This window comes from Catharus ustulatus, chromosome 13, assembly GCF_009819885.2.
Source record: "Catharus ustulatus isolate bCatUst1 chromosome 13, bCatUst1.pri.v2, whole genome shotgun sequence".
NCBI lineage: Eukaryota > Metazoa > Chordata > Aves > Passeriformes > Turdidae > Catharus > Catharus ustulatus.
In genome coordinates this window covers 10396399-10413011 of record NC_046233.1, presented here as the reverse complement: position 1 = coordinate 10413011, position 16613 = coordinate 10396399, and the positions used below count along the sequence as shown (strand labels likewise).

Genomic DNA, 16613 nt, shown 5'->3' with positions numbered 1-16613 from the left:
TTGTACAGCTGCCACAGGGGGGATAAAAATCTGTCCTCAGTTATTGTTTAAAATGAATGGATAGAGGCAGTAAAAACACAGCTCTGGCTTTTTGTGGAGGTGGCCTGGGCAGGTATGGCAACAGCTGATCAAAGCCATTGCTGGATATAGAAAACTCTACTTGTTTTCCCAAAAATGTGTAATCTTACACATCCATCTTTTTACTTAGTTAGAAAATGTAATGAAAAAGTACAGTACTCCTCAATTGTGAGAAAGCTCTGAACATTGGCTTTGGTAAACTCAGTTAATTTAAGGCTAAATTTAGAATTAGTGTGAAAGAAAAAACAGGTGAGGATGAGATAATTTATCCCCAAGAAAAAAATTACTTTGAAATAACTTCATAAATTCACATGTTTTATTGCAGATTTGCCTCACAAAATGACTACTTTATTGTTTCTCTTCCCTGCACGGGGGCAGTGCTCCATTATGGTAGCATGGAAATTGCTGTTATCATGTGTTGCAAGTGCCTTGCAGAAGTGTCACATAGGATCAATACACTATTAATCACATGCAAAAAATTCAATAGGCACACTGCATACCACTGACTGTTAGAGTTCATAAGCTATGTGAGCTTTAAGGGGTTTGCCTTTTTTATAGCAGGGTGAAGGGCATCCCTTAATTGATTTTGATGTGGTTTATTTGTGGCAATAGAACTTAATTGACACCAGGGCTTGATGGAGAATTGCAATCCATTCAGAAGCAGAGCTTCAGAACTGAAAGCAAAATACGACAATGCTTGTTCCCTTGGTCAAAAGGTGTATAGCTTCAGGGTACAAGGAGGCTGCAGAGTCGAGGATGTGCACAGCTTGTTGAATCTTCTTCAACAATGCTCATCTTGCTTGGAAAGCAATCATCTTGCTACACCACATGGATAGAATGCATTTGTTATGGACCCTGTCATAAGGACGAAAGGCTCAAGAGGTGGTGCCACCCAGTGAAGTCATGGTTTTCCACCTTCACAGTGAGTGAGCTGGTGGAGCAGAGGGAGCAGGCAGGGCTGGCAGTGGGGAGCTGGTGCTGCTTTCCAACCTGTTGACAGTCAGGAGGCTGTGAGCTGCACACCCAGAGGCATTAAATTGGGTCAGCAGTTGGCTTCACGTGAACAAACCCAAGTTTTAACTGCTTGTTCTCCTGCACAGTTACCAGGACAATGTGCAAAGGATGAGCATTTTCCCCTCAGTCTCTCTACCTCTGCCAACCCCCCTCCTTTCCCCTGGGTAGTCTTTGCAAGGGCAACCCCAGGCATTGCTTTCTGAGGAGGGGCAGAGCAGGAGCACCATGGCTCTCCAGGCAGGACACTTGGTTTGGCACTGGGATGCAGGAGACACTGCCCACAGGGGATTTCAGCAGGACAGAGTCACAGCCAGGGTGACTCAGTGTGCCAGAGCTCTGCTTCACTGCATCCCGTGCCCTTCCCTGCTGACTGCCACGAGTGCCCTGTGCCATCTCCCTGGGCAGTCAGGCTGCATCCCTGAGGCTGGGGAGCATCATCTTTGCTTCAGCCCCTCTTTAGGGTCAGGGTCATGTTCCCTCTGAAATCCATTGGAATTTGTAGGTATTCATTTTCCTTCTTTCCACCCCACACAACGGAAAAGGAGTTTTTCATTTCCTCCTGTTCTGGGTTGAGTTGTAACTGCTTTGTTCTTTGACAGAAATAAGTAGAACAAAATGAGCATCTAGAGTATTACGTGACTGCAGATTTTCTGCTGCTGAAATCTGAGCAAAGATGCAGGATTTTATAACAGCTCAGTGCTGTGACATGGTGCCTATTTGAAGCATTTGAAGAGCATGAATGGAAACAGCAGCAAGGAAAAAAAAAGCATGTAGGGAAAAAAGATACCTTTTGTCCAGACCACAACTGATGAAAAAGAAATTGCATTAAGCCCTGGGCTTTTCTTTCAGAGTGGGCTTCAGCTTTATAAAGAAGTTCATTTTCCTCCTAGAAAATTTTCAGTAGCAGATTTTCCAGTCAATCTTAGAAGACTAAAAAAAGTGTCACAGTGAAAGAAAAGGAAATTATGAAGTGAGAAGGGAGATGGAGAAAGTTAGAGTGAAAACTGAGAATGAAGAAAGGACAAATGGATTCTAGGGTTTAAATAACAACCCAAACCCAGGGAAAAACATACAGAAAAAGAGGAGTCCGTTAAAGACAGAACAGTGAGCTGTAGGTCAGGAAGTTTTTAGAGGCACTTTTTAGGAGGAAGAGATGCAGTGTGTGCAGTAAAGGGAGTGGTATTATTTTTCAGAAATCCTGGGTATCTTGTTCAATGAAGCAGAATGAACTTGGATATGAATTAGGGACAATAAGTGAAGTCAGGTGCTCCTTGGGTACTGGTAGGGCCTTGAGGGCTGGCAGACATAAAGGCTTTTTTCCCCCAGAGTAGAAAGACTTGCACTAAAGCCATGAGTTTGATCAAGGGGCTGTTTATTTTAATAATGTATCGATTGGCTTAACCACACTGCCCTGGGAGGGAGGGAGAGCTGTCAACATCAAGAATTACAGCTTTCAAAGTTCCAAGTAATCCTAGGAAATGAGCCAAACATAATGAATGCAGTTTTATTTGGGACCTGATCCTACTACTGTTGAAATCAATAGCAGTTTTTCCATTGCTCTCAATGAAAGTGGAAGCTGCTTATTTGAAGACTAGCTGTGATCCAGCAATTGGGGCATCTAATTTTGAAATATTCATGAATCTGAATGTAAAATAATAAAAATTTTTAAAAGAGCCAACGCACAAATAGATTGGCAGTTCTAGGAAAGCTCAGTTTTAAAAGGAATGTTGACTTCAATTTGCAAGATGCAGAATAAATGACAGAAAAATAAGAGAGATGGCAAAGTCTAAAGAGGCAGTGAGTTTAAACAGGGTTAGAAAAATTAATTATAATGTGGTAAACTGATGTCTTTCAAAAGTCATTGAGGCAGAAAAGGATGAGAGAGCACTGAGAAGCTCGAGATATACAGTCTGCACAGGCTAAACTTAGTAGAAAAGGGTCCTTGAAAGCAGAAGTAATGATGATACACATCATACTGCAAAAATAGTCCATAAAATCAGTGGTACAGCCATACAGTCATTCTTCAAGCAGCATTCCCATCAAGGTCAAAGACACTCTGAATGTGTACTTTACTTTTAGCTTTCTAACAGAAAAATAAGCTAGGAAAAATCACATTCAGTTACCATTCTAGTCAACAATTCAGTATGTTGAAGCTTTAATCAAAGTTTATATGCATTGGCCAAAAAAGAAGTATCTCCTTTGCTGTGGTTTCTGGTGTTCAGATGCAAGACAGGGCGTGCATTTTAGCATGTGTAAATATTTACAAACACATATCTGTGTGTACAGGCAGACTTTGATTTTCCCATTTCCATCACTATTTGGAAATACACTGTTTGAAAGATTTGATTTTTAGTGATTATTAAATGAGGTGGCATCCACAATGGATTTGTCCTCGAGGCTCTTCCTGGAAGGTGTTGCTGTGCATTGGTCACTTGTCTTTTGCTATAAGAAGCTTGGAGCGGATCATTACTGTAATCCCAAAGCAAAAACTGGACACAGTGTATTTTCAGATGTGTAATCCATGGGTTGTCTGTCAAAAAAAGCCAGTGGTTCAGCAGTACTGGGGGTTGTGTCTGTTCTGACAAGCAGCTGTGCTGGCTGTGCTGGCCAGGACCCTGTGCCAGCCTTCCCTCATGGGCATCACTCACCCTCTGCCCGCCCTGTGCAGCCTCCCCCTTCCTCTACCACTCATTTTTCTGCATGTTATGGGGGATTACATTTCAACACCACTATTTTTTTAAAGGGTATGGGTTATCTGAGGTGCAGGCTCTACGTGTGAAGATCTGATAGCTGTAGCCCATAGCCCAGGGGATGGCCCAAGCCAAGCTGGCTGTGAAATCACTCCTTTTATGGCTGGTCTTATGGTGTTTTCACCTGTGCACCAAAGACTGCTCAGTTATGGGGGGCAACAAGAGAGCCTGGGTTACTGCAGGGTATTTCACCTGAGGAGATGTGTGCAAGGGACAGACACATGACTCTCCTGTGGAAGGGCGTCCTGGCCACACCAGCGAGCAGATACTTGTGAACTGCACAGTGCCCATGCCTGGTTCTATTTTTCCATATTTTACCAGCATTGATTTGATAATCGATTGCTCCATCCTCAGTTATTGAGGGTTTGTACCAGTGCATATGAGAGCAGTTCTGGGCTAGGCCCAGGCTGGATTTTTTCTCCCCTTGCTTTTGGATCAGGCTCTTGCAGTGTGACTGGGCTCAGCCTAGGGGCACACCATAAATAGTAGGCTTGACTGCTGCTTTTTATTTATCCATATTGAGTTCATCAGATGAAGCCAAAGCTTCCTGGGGCCATCTGAGGCTTCCTGGAGGGGGTACTCTCCCAGTCAGATGTGGCTCCTGGAAGGCAGACGTGTGTCTCCAGGAGGCAGACATATACCTCAGACTTGGACCGCTCCTTTTGGACTGTGTGGCTGTAAGAGCACTTTTTCACAATATATTTCCTTGGGGGAATCTGATGGACTTAGATCTCGGATACCATCCCCACTAAGTGATACAGTAAAAATAACCTATTATTCTCTGGTTCTGACCTGGGCGGTGACAACATATTGTTTCAGCATCTCTGTCAGACTATTTCCCTTAAGAGCCATTTCAGCCTCACCCAGTGGGACATAGCTAAAGGAAATGAAACTCCAACCCCATTAAGGAAAAAGACAATGCCTTTCACTAAACAAACTTACTTTTCTTGGCTTTTCTTCGCCAGGGAGAATCGCCCGTACCCCCCACCCTTGCAGCCTTTGTAGACAGTTCCTGTAATTGGGAATGACTGGGTGGACACCAATGGTTGGCAGCAAAGGGGGATAAATCCAACATCCCTTGAACGTGACATGGGCTGGGACCACAGTCCCAGGTGGCCATTTAGTGACAATTCCTGTGGTACTGGTGGACCGTACGTGCCTGCCAGCCACAGCTGCCGGCCCTCCAGACACAATTGGGACTTTAGCAAGTCTGTACACAGTAAATCTGGGCTGTTGCTAATTTTGTGCAAGCCTTGAATAGGTAGTGCCCCACCACTGAGAGCTGGTGACTTGAACCAAAGTTGTGTTGGCTCATCTCCTGCCACCCATACAGTGAAATGACCCCAAAAGAAAGTGTGACCTTGAGGGTTCATGGACTAAGGGAGAGATCATGATCTGTTGTCACACTCCAGCTAAGGCTGAAGCAAAATTTACGCTTACTAATTAGGTTTTCAAGCACAGCCGTTAATTTGGGGTATCTTGAGACAAATTAGAAATCCCTTTTTATAATGTGGTTCCACTCAGTTACAAAGAAAGAGTCTGGAAAGGCACCATTTCACATTTTGTGTGGGGGTAATTGGAACAAACCAAGGGTGATCACCTTGTCCCAGGGAGAGTCAGGGTTTACAGAATGCAATCAACTGGTCAGCCTTGCAAACTCTGGGGAGGACTGACTAACACCTGGGTCAAAGTAAATCCGCAGGCAAGAGGATTAGAGCTGGCAGAAAAATAAAGAACTCTGTGTCACAAGATAAAAGTAGATTGCAAAAAATTGCAAGTCTGAAGAGTTTTTAATCTTAGAGGTGGCTAATGCTGCAGGTCCTCTTAGGCTTTTTTACATAAGGGGAGCCTGTGTTCCCAGTGTTCTGTTTCGGGGTATTTCCAGTATCAGTCTCCACGGGGAGCAGTTAAGCTCCTATTTCAAACCTAATCCTGCAGGGATCTATAAATCTATATATCTCTGTGCCCTCTTAAGCAGGTTTATGGCTGGCCCACAGTTCACAAAAAAATTGGGAGAAAAAAAGGAGCATACCCTAAACACTAGGTGTGAGCCTCTCTCTTTAGCACGCTTTGTCCCTCTGTTGATGAGTGTTTCAATAACCCCTGTGAAGAACAGCTTCCATGAGTCGATCCAAATGCCCTCCATTCCTCAGCCCAGAATAGCCTGTTGCCTGATGGTTGTGACATGCTCCTGCAAGATGAAAGATAGGGATTCAAGCAGCACAAATAGCAAAAGAAAGCAAAAATGAGCTTTTTCCATACCTGTTGCAGTGAAAGCAGGACATCAACCACCTCTTTGAAGAAAAGCAGTTGTATCTACTTTTTATTTTCCCTCAAGAGAGGGTTTATGCAGGATGGTTTCACTTTGGGGCTCGGTGTGAGATGCAGATGTTTCAGGGAGGTTAATGCTGCTGGGAATCCCTTTTAGAGGCACCTCCATTATCTCCATTCACGATACTCCACTCAAGTTAGCTACTGTGAATTAAGCCCCAAAAGCAACTAAGTGCCTAAAGACTGTTACAGAGCTGACCCTACCATTTTTGTTCTTTATCTCATACCATGTCTCTAGCAGTGACAAACAGGAGACATTTTAGTGGAATTTGCCCTGCCTTCATCCCCTGCAGTGGTGATGCTCCATCACCCTGTGATTCACTTTCTCCTTCTGTGAGCTCTCTCTGCTGTTGATCATGAGGTATTGCAGTGCTCGTGTCACCCTATGCACCCACCAATGGCCTTGTTTAAAAACCAGTAGAAAGTCATAATGATTAACATTGTGGAGATTAAAGTCCCTCTTTAGATCATGGCCTGATAGGCAGCTGCTGCTGCAGTGCCTGCTCTGCAAAGGCACCAGTGTGCCAGTGGGGAGCGTGGAGCTGCTGTGGTTTGTGGCACTGTTGGCCCTCTGAAACTTTCCGTGGTGAATGGAAAGCATTACAGGTACAGTGATGCATATCTATCTCAAAATCATGTTGGGATTAAAAACTTCCTGCAGAGCTAATGTCAGCTCAATCTTCGGGTCACTGCCACGAGCTCGGTCAGGTGAGAGATCAAAACCAGTACACAGGTACAGGGGAGGCTGGCAGCTATCAAACACGATAATCTGCAGCAGGATTTTTTTATGACTGCACTCTTAATGACATGTATAAGCAGCAAATGATTGTGGTCTGGAACAAACTTGCTGGTTTGCCTGGTTCTGGTGAAAAATTCAGTATCAACACACTATGCAAAAATAACAGATCAGATCCAGCTGAAGTCACTTGAGTAATGTGGGGAATGAATTGGCCACATATGCCTGAGATCTCAGTTAACATAAAAGCTGCAAGTTATTCCTGAATTGTTTTCATTGGAAAATCTTGGTTAAGAAGGCACTTGTTAGAATAATTCCTTCTGTTATTATTTTTGAATGTCTATGATTTTGATAATAAATTATATATATAAATTATTAAACCAACTATGATTTAATATGGCTCATGCCACTGACTTTTTAATTAATTAAGGAACCATCATTCTCATCAAACTGTTCCGTTGCATAGGTGTGCATTTCACAATAATTGAATATAAAGGCTTATTTTTGTCCCTTTATTGATGTCAAGGGAAAACAGTGCAGTTATGAAAATGGAATAAACTGAAAAGATTCCTTCAGTTCCTGCAGGCTGATTAGAACAAATGGCTTTCCATTGCAGCTCTTATGAATGTATAGTTTTCTGAAAGGTTTACAGTACTTCAGGGAATGGAAATTGCAGGCAATAAATAATATAGGATCGCTCTGCTTATTGGGAAGTAGAAGAATGTGTTTTATCTGGAAAGGTGAGATTTACTATTCTGTATTTCACATGGATGTTTTAGAAGGAACCAGATGCAGTGATTTGTATTTTATTTTGGGCATGGAAGCAGTGTTAGACACTTGCCCAGGAGCACCACATGCAGGAGGCAGCACAGGGAGCACTCCTGGGGCTCCCCTTCCCTGCTGGCAGCAGGGCAGCAGTGCCAGAGCTTCACAGTGCTGCAGAAAGATGACCACACAGTCAGGGGGACTTTGTCTCTCATGGTCAGTGAAGTCATCAGGTGTATTTTCCTATCTCATCTTAATAAACAGCACTGTTCTGTAAGCAATGAGTTTGGCTAAACAGTTCTTGCAGTGTTAGAGAGCTCAGCTGGAAAAGATTGTTTAACAAACCTCTCTTTTTTTCTTTTTTTTTGTTTTGTTTTCTGTGTAGAAAGCAGAAATATGGCAACAAAGGAAAAGCTTCAGTGCTTGAAAGATTTCCACAAGGACATCCTCAAACCTTCCCCTGGCAAGAGCCCGGGGACACGGCCTGAGGATGAGGCTGAGGGAAAGCCACCACAGCGGGAGAAGTGGGCGAGCAAGATCGACTTCCTGCTGTCCGTGGCAGGGGGATTCATCGGTTTGGGCAACGTCTGGCGGTTCCCGTATCTCTGCTACAAGAACGGCGGAGGTGAGCTCTCACTGCGCGCTCAGGACTCTGCCTGTCTGCCCCATGCTCGCTGCTCCTCACCCAGTTTTAAGAAGGCTGCTCATACATCTGTTTTCTGCCTCCCTTGTCAGTCTTCAGGAGAGATGGTTTCATTGCTGAATAGTTTTTAGTCAAATTTTATTAGGGAGAAAATCCAGCAACTTCAAATGTTGTGCTATTGAAACTTTCCTGCTCTTTTGCTTCTGCTTCAAGTGAGTCAGAGTTTTAACCAAAAGATATGCTATTAATATAGAACATTAGGATTTCAGACCAGGAGATTTCAGAATAAGAGCAGTCTGAGCCATGTCAAAGTATTGTGTGCCTAACCATCTGCCATTGTTATTGGAGATACTCATTTTAAAGAGGTAAGAAAATGCCCTTTCCAGCCTACACTCAACCTTTTTGCAGAAAAAATTAGTAAAAATACCCCAAAACAAGATTATTACATAGTGATATTGAAGTATCAAATATCTTTCTTTGCTTATATGTGCCTTTTGCCACTTTTTTGATGATCTTGTGTAAGTTCATTCATTTAATCTCATTATGTACTATTGTATTTTCTCAACAGGTGCATTTCTTATACCTTATTTCATTTTCCTGTTTGGGGGAGGTCTTCCTGTGTTTTTCCTGGAGGTGGTGCTAGGACAGTATACCTCCGAAGGTGGAATTACATGCTGGGAAAAGATCTGCCCTATTTTCACTGGTTAGTACATCTTGTTGTGCTTTACTGCCTAAAGACCCCTCTGTAAACCATATGTAGCAACACCACTCCCCCATGTCCATTAACTCAGCTATTTGCTCTAGTAATTAAGGGTATGATATTGGTTCCTGGAAAGGTAGAAGTCAAAGAGTCTGAAGGACAAAGTGAGGTATTGATTGTGATGCTATCAGCTTGTTAACTGGAAAAATTGCCAATAACCAAGAAGGAAAATACATATTATGGCTTTTAAGGCATTTGCACATTCCATTTACAGGTATCAGAGAAAGTGTTGTCTTGGAAGGCTAGATGGCATTAACGAAACCATCCTTAAAATGTTATTTTGGTCATGAAATCAAAACCCCTCTTCCATGTGAAAGCTTATCATCTGTCTGCTACTCATACAGCCAAAACCTGGACAGCGTTTTTGGGTGGGATTCAGGAATAGGGCTTTGGTCATAACTGAGCAGGTCCTGACTAATGTTGGTATGATATTATCAAATGGTCTTTGCCTGCTCAGTGCTCACAGGAGCAGTATGAAGGCTGCTCTGGAAGTTAACTGGAAGGAAAAATGAAAGACAGGTTAGAAAAATGACAGATGCCTGTCTTGTGTGTAGATTGCCCTTTACAGCCGGACAACATAGGCAGAATCATTTGAAATAACTACACTGAACATGTGGTCCTGTTCAAATCCCATTTGGAAAGAGTGGGCGCTTCACACTGGCATGTCTCAAGCTCTGCCACTGTTGCTGTTTCAGGCATCTCTCTCCCCTGATGTCACCCCAGCAGAAGTGGGGGTTTTCTCTGAGGTTCACCCTCCCACCTGGTACTCAAAATGCTGCTGAAGCTGATGTAATTGTGCTGCTTTAGCTTAATTTTTTTCCTCCTCCTCCCACTTTCGTGAAAACCTTTTTTTTTTTGAGGAGGTGGAGGAGGAAGAAGGAATGTTACTTGTTTAAATAGCAATCTCCCAGGCATCCATAAAGAGAAAGTGTAGCTAATGTGACTAGCTGTATATGCTGAAAGAAATGCAGATGTACAGAATAAATAGCACTTGCTCTTTTTCTATCTGACATGAAAATAATCTCTGGTCATAGGGACTCCTGCTGCAACAAGGTTTTAAACTGTAAAATATGAGGCAGGTATCCCAAGTGCTGGAATATTCATCAGAGTGATGTTAAAGAGAGCCTCATAAGTTCTTATAAGAGACACCTCTAAATTTTTTAAGGAAGTATTTTTATTTTGGCTGTGGTTCATAACTGTAAGCAGAGGTTGATCCAGGTAACCATAAGATCAACAAATGCCATCCTTCCTTTGCACAAGTGAAATTGAGACAGAACAACTGCTTTCACATTGATTCCTTTTTAACTCATTCAAGGAATGTCCTTTTTTATTTCCCACATAGACTCAGCCCAGCCAGTTGATAACTGAGTAGTGCAGGTGCTGTCCAGCTGAGCTGCTGCCAGAAAAGTTGGCTTGGGGGACAGTGTGGCAAGAATGAGGTTGCCCACATAGGTACCTAAGAAGTGAGATGGTGCAGCAAACAAGCAAAGCCTGATACCTTTACCTTCCTCCAGTAAAACTTGAAAAAGCTGGGTTAGTGTTAAATTGGGTAGATTCCTGCAGTCCTCCCTCAGTGTCAGCAAATCATAGCCAGAAACTGAGCCCTGAGATCCAGAGATGTGGCAGGTCTGTGTTATGTGTGGTTGAGCTGAGTTTCCATCAGGAGCAGGGTTGGGCAGGACACAAGCCCACAGTGCAGTGGGAATGGCACCAGCCCCAGGAGATCACAAGGTGCAGCAGCTGTCACATCTGCACGTTTTTCTTTTCTCTCCCCTTCTTTCCAGGAATTGGTTATGCTTCCATAGTGATTGTGTCCCTTCTGAACGTGTACTACATCGTGATCCTGGCCTGGGGACTCTACTACCTGTTCCAGTCGTTCCAGAGCGTGCTGCCATGGGCACACTGCCACCAGAAGTGGAACACGCCGACCTGCGTGGAAGACACTCTCAGGAAGAACAAAACGCTTTGGATATCGCTGAATGCCACTAACTTCACCTCTCCTGTCACAGAGTTTTGGGAGTAAGTACCCCCTATTTGTGATGTCTTCAGGGAGCTTTTGGTGGTGTGCCAGAGGTCAGTCCTGAGATTTTATGGAAGTCCAGTGGAGAATGTTAGATAGGAAAAGAAAATTGCTGTGGGTGTCAGTTTTTTGACCAGTGTTTGCTACTGGTTCTCACTGATCTTGAGACAGACTGGTAAGTCTAGGAGTGGTGGAGGCAGGTGATCGATGTGTATTTATTCTAGACCATACATGGAGCTTTAAAAGCCCAGTACAGCTTCTTCTGTGGAAGAAAACTTGTTTCCTTGGCTGGATTCTTTGAGTGCAGCAGGAGAAACACAAACAAGTCACTGCAGATGCCCTGATAGCAGCGATTTACAGTGGAAACAGTGACAAATCATCCATCACCTTTGTGGTTGCCTCTTCCCCAGCTGTTAGCATTTGCAGTACACTATGTGAAGCTATAACACATTTCTCTTCAGCCTGACAGCTATGTAAGACTTTGACCTCAGTAATAAATCTGACAGAGGTGGTGAATGTTGTCCTGTATTCTAGGTTTCTCAGGTCATCTCCGTTACAACGTTTTTCTGTGCAGTCTCTGAGGAGACTGGTTTGCCAGATGCCTGAATTTCATCAGTCATAAGCTTCTTATTCTCATTTCTCTGTTATTTTTCAAGTTTTAAATCATATTGCATAACATGATCTCTGAACAGGCTTGACCTCAAAACTCTGTGTGTTTATATAAGTGTGAAAACAAAGCAGCAGAGGAAGACACCTGCAGGGAAATTTAAATCCAAAGTATCTTCAAATAGTTTATTAATAGTTTTTTGGTTGCTTGCTTGCTTGCTCAGATAGTCACTTATGGGTAGATTCAGTTTTTGGCTCAGCTTGGCTTTTTCAGCATGTTTAAAGAGCAGTTTCATGTCTAATCAACTTGTACCTACTTCTCTATTTTTAAAAATTAGAATCAACCAAAGCCCCAGCAGGAATCATGCTCATGCTGAGCAAGTTTGGCATGCATTAGGTTTAGAAAAAAATAGTCTTAGGAACTGTGCTAAAATTTGTAACACAAGAGCTGAAATATAAAGGAGCAGATTGAATCTTGGATTGGTAGTTTGTCAAAAGGCTCTGGTGGCTGGAGTGAGAGACAGGGTACAGGCTCTGAGAGCAGTGTTTTCACCATGAGCTCAGCATTTCCATGCTGAGGAGCAACTGCTTTCCCAGGTGACTTCCTTCCTTGTAAATATGGAGGAAGTTGGAAAACTGTTGTTAAATGGTACCTTTGGACATTTTGGGGGAACTGAGAGGCAAGTTGTAGTAGAAGAGGAAGCAGCTCTCCCTCTTTTGGACTCTCCCACAATGACTTTGCACTGAAGGCCTTGAATCCGAGTGAGTGGCTGGTTCATGTGTTCCAAGGTGTTCTCAAGGCCTCCCAAGGAAGCAGAGCTCCCAGTGCTGCCCCTGAAATAGCTGCTCCCCCAGACTCCCAAAGCACTGTGTTTATTGTCATTTTTGTGCAGTAATTTTGCTGACAGTCCTCTTGTACCTTGAGGCAGCTGTGAGCTTGGTGGCTCCTGATGTGGCCGTGGAATTGTCCTGGTGCTCTGGAAGCTCCTACTCCTGTACTGCACAGATTTTTGGGGCAAATTGTCTCCATGGGGGCCCCAGGCAGCACAGGCAGCATGTTCACTTGAGGAGACTGAAGATACCACAACAGAAAGGAAAAGGGCTGGGAGCTGGGAGAGGGATTGTAAAAGAGTGAGGGCTCTAGCACAGCAGAGTGAACAGCAGAGCTGTCTGGGGGTAACAGCACAGCAGGTGTGTGATAAAGAGGGTGATGGCAGGGCAGCCAAGGGGAGGGGAATGGTGTCCCCATGGGAGCACGTTAGTGGTGGAGCTTTTGGTCAACTTCCCTCTAAGGGAAGTGAGTCCTCTGCAACCTGAGCCAAATCCTCCTGTTGATGTAGTCAGGCTGGAGGAGCCTGAGGCTGGACAACAAATCCTTGATCCTCACACACTTTGCTGTCCTTAGCTGTGCCCTTGCTGTGTCTGTAGCAGAGTTGGAGCAAAGGTTACTCAGCAATTTGTGCTTCTGGAGTAGCTCTCCCTGCACTTTGCAGTCACTTTAATTTGTGTTCTCAACAGTTTTAGGCACTGTAAGCTGAACTCTTCCCTGGAGTCTTGCTAGGGAGGAGTTTGGCTTTGTAATCCCACTAGGACAGTCATACTGCCCATAATTCACTGTTTCATCATGGGCAAAACTGCCCTTAACAGAGCAAGCTGCCTTCAGGAGTCATGACACTTAGAGGAGTATTAAAAATAGCTGCTGTCTCTGCATAAATAACTATTGATGTCTTAAAGTAAGAGCAGAGATCACGCAGCACTGTTGTAATTAAAGTAGCATAGCTTTCACATGGTGCAAGCACTGAAATTTTTTTCCCCAGCCATGCTACTATTCTTTACAATTCTGAAATTTAAAATAGTTGTAAGAGCTTTCAGGTACCATGCTGCCATAGACAATACTGGCTGCCAGCCAGCCAGCTACCGACATTGAAAGGACAGGTAAATAATTAGTCTTTAACTAAGATATCCATCTGCTTCATGGCACAATTAATTCCAATTTAATTCAGAGGTTTGTGAGTATTTGGTTTCCGAAACCCAACGCCATTTTAATTGTGGGACATTTATATAGTGTCCTCATCAGTACTGCTTTGTGAAATTAGTGCTGCCCAGGTATAATTGACCACATAGATGCATTTTCCTCTTCACACTGAACTTTTCAGCCTGGCTGGATGTACAGTGCAGCCTGACATTTCAGTTCATTTGAATTAATGTTTCGTGCTAATCACATGCTTGCTTGAGCAGCAATGAAAGGGGGTTAAGAAAATCAGGCTTTATATCAGGAGGCTTACCTCTTGGTATCACATGCTTCAGGTCTTATTTCTGGAGATTTTATTTAGAAGTTCAAAACCTGAAAGGCTTACACACACATTAATACATAAGGGATAAGTGTAATAGGGTAATTATGGTTAAACAAAACCCCTGATTGTCTGGTGCTGGCCGAGTGTTTATAAATATTTGGTAATCAGCAGACTTTATTTGTCCAAATCCCAAGAAAGACCATCACATGCTAACGGCATGTAATCCTAAAGGGAGCAACACAAAAAACTAAACAAAATCTAGAGTAGCTGTCTCTGCCTTTAAGAGCAAACTTGAGTTTTAAAAATTGTTTTATAGTCCCCTTTTAGTATTCTTCTGTACAACCTCTTCAGCGTTAATTTTTCTTGTCCATCCAACATGAAAGGGTACTTCACCTTTCCTGTTTGAAAGGTCCTGTCTGCATTCACTTGATTAATGAGCTGGAATATCCCCCAAGGATTGCATAACTCTCTTCATTTTATTTTTGTTTATGTTGTAGAGCCAGTTACAGCTCCTGTTACATTTCCATATTGCATGCACAAGAACATATTAGTGTTCAAGGGTCAAGAACTCCTGTTTATAACAACCTCAGCCTCAGCCTGGTGTCCCATTGATTATATATGAGTGACAGTTAATGACAGCATCAGACTATAAATCTGAATGAGTAACAATTCTGTGTGTGAGTGGTGTGAAGGGAGCTGAGTGGGCTTGGCTGAATCTCAGTAGCATGGGGGTTATGTAACAAAATTAAAGAGTTATCAGCACAGCCCAGCTCATGCTCCTTCCTGAGCTTGAATGTACAGGGTCCCAAATCCAGGTTGAGTGCTTCTGCAAAAATATGTAGGGCTAGAAGTCATAAAACAATTGTAATGCTGAAGCTCCCTTAGTAATTCTGGGTGTATTCCTTGAGGAAGTCAGTCTTTGTGAGATGGGATAAGCAAGGAAAGCATAGAAAAGCAAGTGGGCTCTCAGGAGGCCACTGGGGTGTCCTCCAAAAAATCTTGAAAAAATTGCTGGAGCAAACTCTAGGAGGGATGGCCACTCGCTTTTAGTTCCACTGTAAAAAGCAAAGAAGTCTTAGCTGAAAGCATTAATAAAGCTCCCTATTCCAAAAGGCATTTGCAGTTAATTATTCACTGTTCCCCAAGAGCCAACTCTATAGATTGCCTTTTTAATATGAACTGCCCCTTTGATTGGAAAATTGCCATTTATTTTTTAAAAAGGCATAGAAGGTTGCGGCTGAACTTTGTCATCTTATAAATGTATTTTCTTCTTTTGTATATGCACAGCAGGTTTTTCCTTTGTTTCTTTAGGCTCAGGTGAAGCAGGACTGCAACTTTATGCCAAATATTCATTACTGAGGGGTTTCTCATGACTATTGAATAGCTGTGCTGATTAGGGCAGACTTACCCTGTCTGGTGCCATTAGTCCTTTTTCATAACAAAATACACAGACGTTCAGAGAGAATAAAGCATGTGGTGTGAGAACACAGTCACACAGGTAATCCAAGTGAGTTTGGCAAACAGAGACACAAAAACAGATGGCGAGGGTTTGAGTCCTATTAAACTGGTCAATCCAGGGCTCTTTCCAAAAACTAATTGCAGATTTTCCATCAGGGACTTAATTCACTGTTATTTCCATGGTAATAGCAAAGAAAAAAAAAATTAAAAAATCATTAGTTCAGGGGAAAACCAAACCACCATGGTCTGTGTTGTACTGGATCCCCACACAAAGCCTGACCCAATACAGCACCCAGACTGCTCTGGGCTCTGCTCTCCATGACTCTGGTGAATGAAAGTGCCTGACTTTTACAGCTGTCTGAAAGTAAAATTTAACTAATAATTAATAAAAAAATTTATTAGGTAGCAAGTTCACTTCTGTAGTCTTGGGGCAAGGCATTTCTGTGGCAATTGAGGTCAAAACTTCTCCTTGACTGAAAAAACCTTGCAGAAACTCTTCAGAGTTTACTGGGTTCATTTGCAGAAGAGTTTTAGCCCAGTGAGCAGTAAGAAACAGTTTGTTCTTTTACATATTTGACAAATGAAGTGTTGAGTATGACAAGGCCTGCGCAGTGTGTGAGGACAGTGTATGTTTAAAATTATTTGAAAAATAGTTTAAATTAAGTATTTTATGGTAAACCACAGTAATTTTGAAAAAAGAGAGGCCTTAATGAATATTTTCCCTCTGGATTAGACTCTTTTAATGGTCAGATGTTGCTCCCTTAAAACACAGCTCAGGAATTACTTTTTATTTATTAACCTAAGTGAGGGAATAAAGTTTCCCAAATAATCTGGTGTTAGCTAAATGAGATCCCAGTGTTGGGGGTGCTGAGGGCAGCACCCAGGCAGTGTTTGTTTGGGGGGCCCCAAGAGGAGCCTTCACCCTGCAAAGCTGCATAGCCTGACACTTCCCTGCGCTGCTTTCTCCCTTTCCTCCTCGTGGCAGGCTTGCTAAGGAGCTGAAAAGGAGCAGAAACGTGGGTACAGGTCAGGTGCAAGTGCCCATGATGGAGACATGGTGTGTACTGCTGCCAGGCAGCTTCACTGGGGCAAGTTGGTCTTCAATCTTCAAGAAAGCAAATACTTTTTTATCTCATATTGGGGTGGTCATAGGCTGCT

The 16613-nt window shown here is 43.1% G+C and overlaps 1 protein-coding gene across 8 annotated transcripts in view; it reads left to right on the top strand.

Moving 5' to 3' along the window:
• Positions 1–16613, top strand: part of SLC6A6 (solute carrier family 6 member 6) — a 92776-nt gene that overhangs the window by 51117 nt on the left and 25046 nt on the right. For all 8 annotated transcript variants that reach the window (XM_033071917.1, XM_033071915.1, XM_033071916.1 and 5 more), the window contains 3 exons: positions 8060–8299; positions 8886–9020; positions 10862–11096. In XM_033071917.1, the coding sequence (XP_032927808.1) occupies positions 8060–8299; positions 8886–9020; positions 10862–11096 (610 nt within the window). The remainder of the gene's footprint in view (positions 1–8059; positions 8300–8885; positions 9021–10861; positions 11097–16613) is intronic.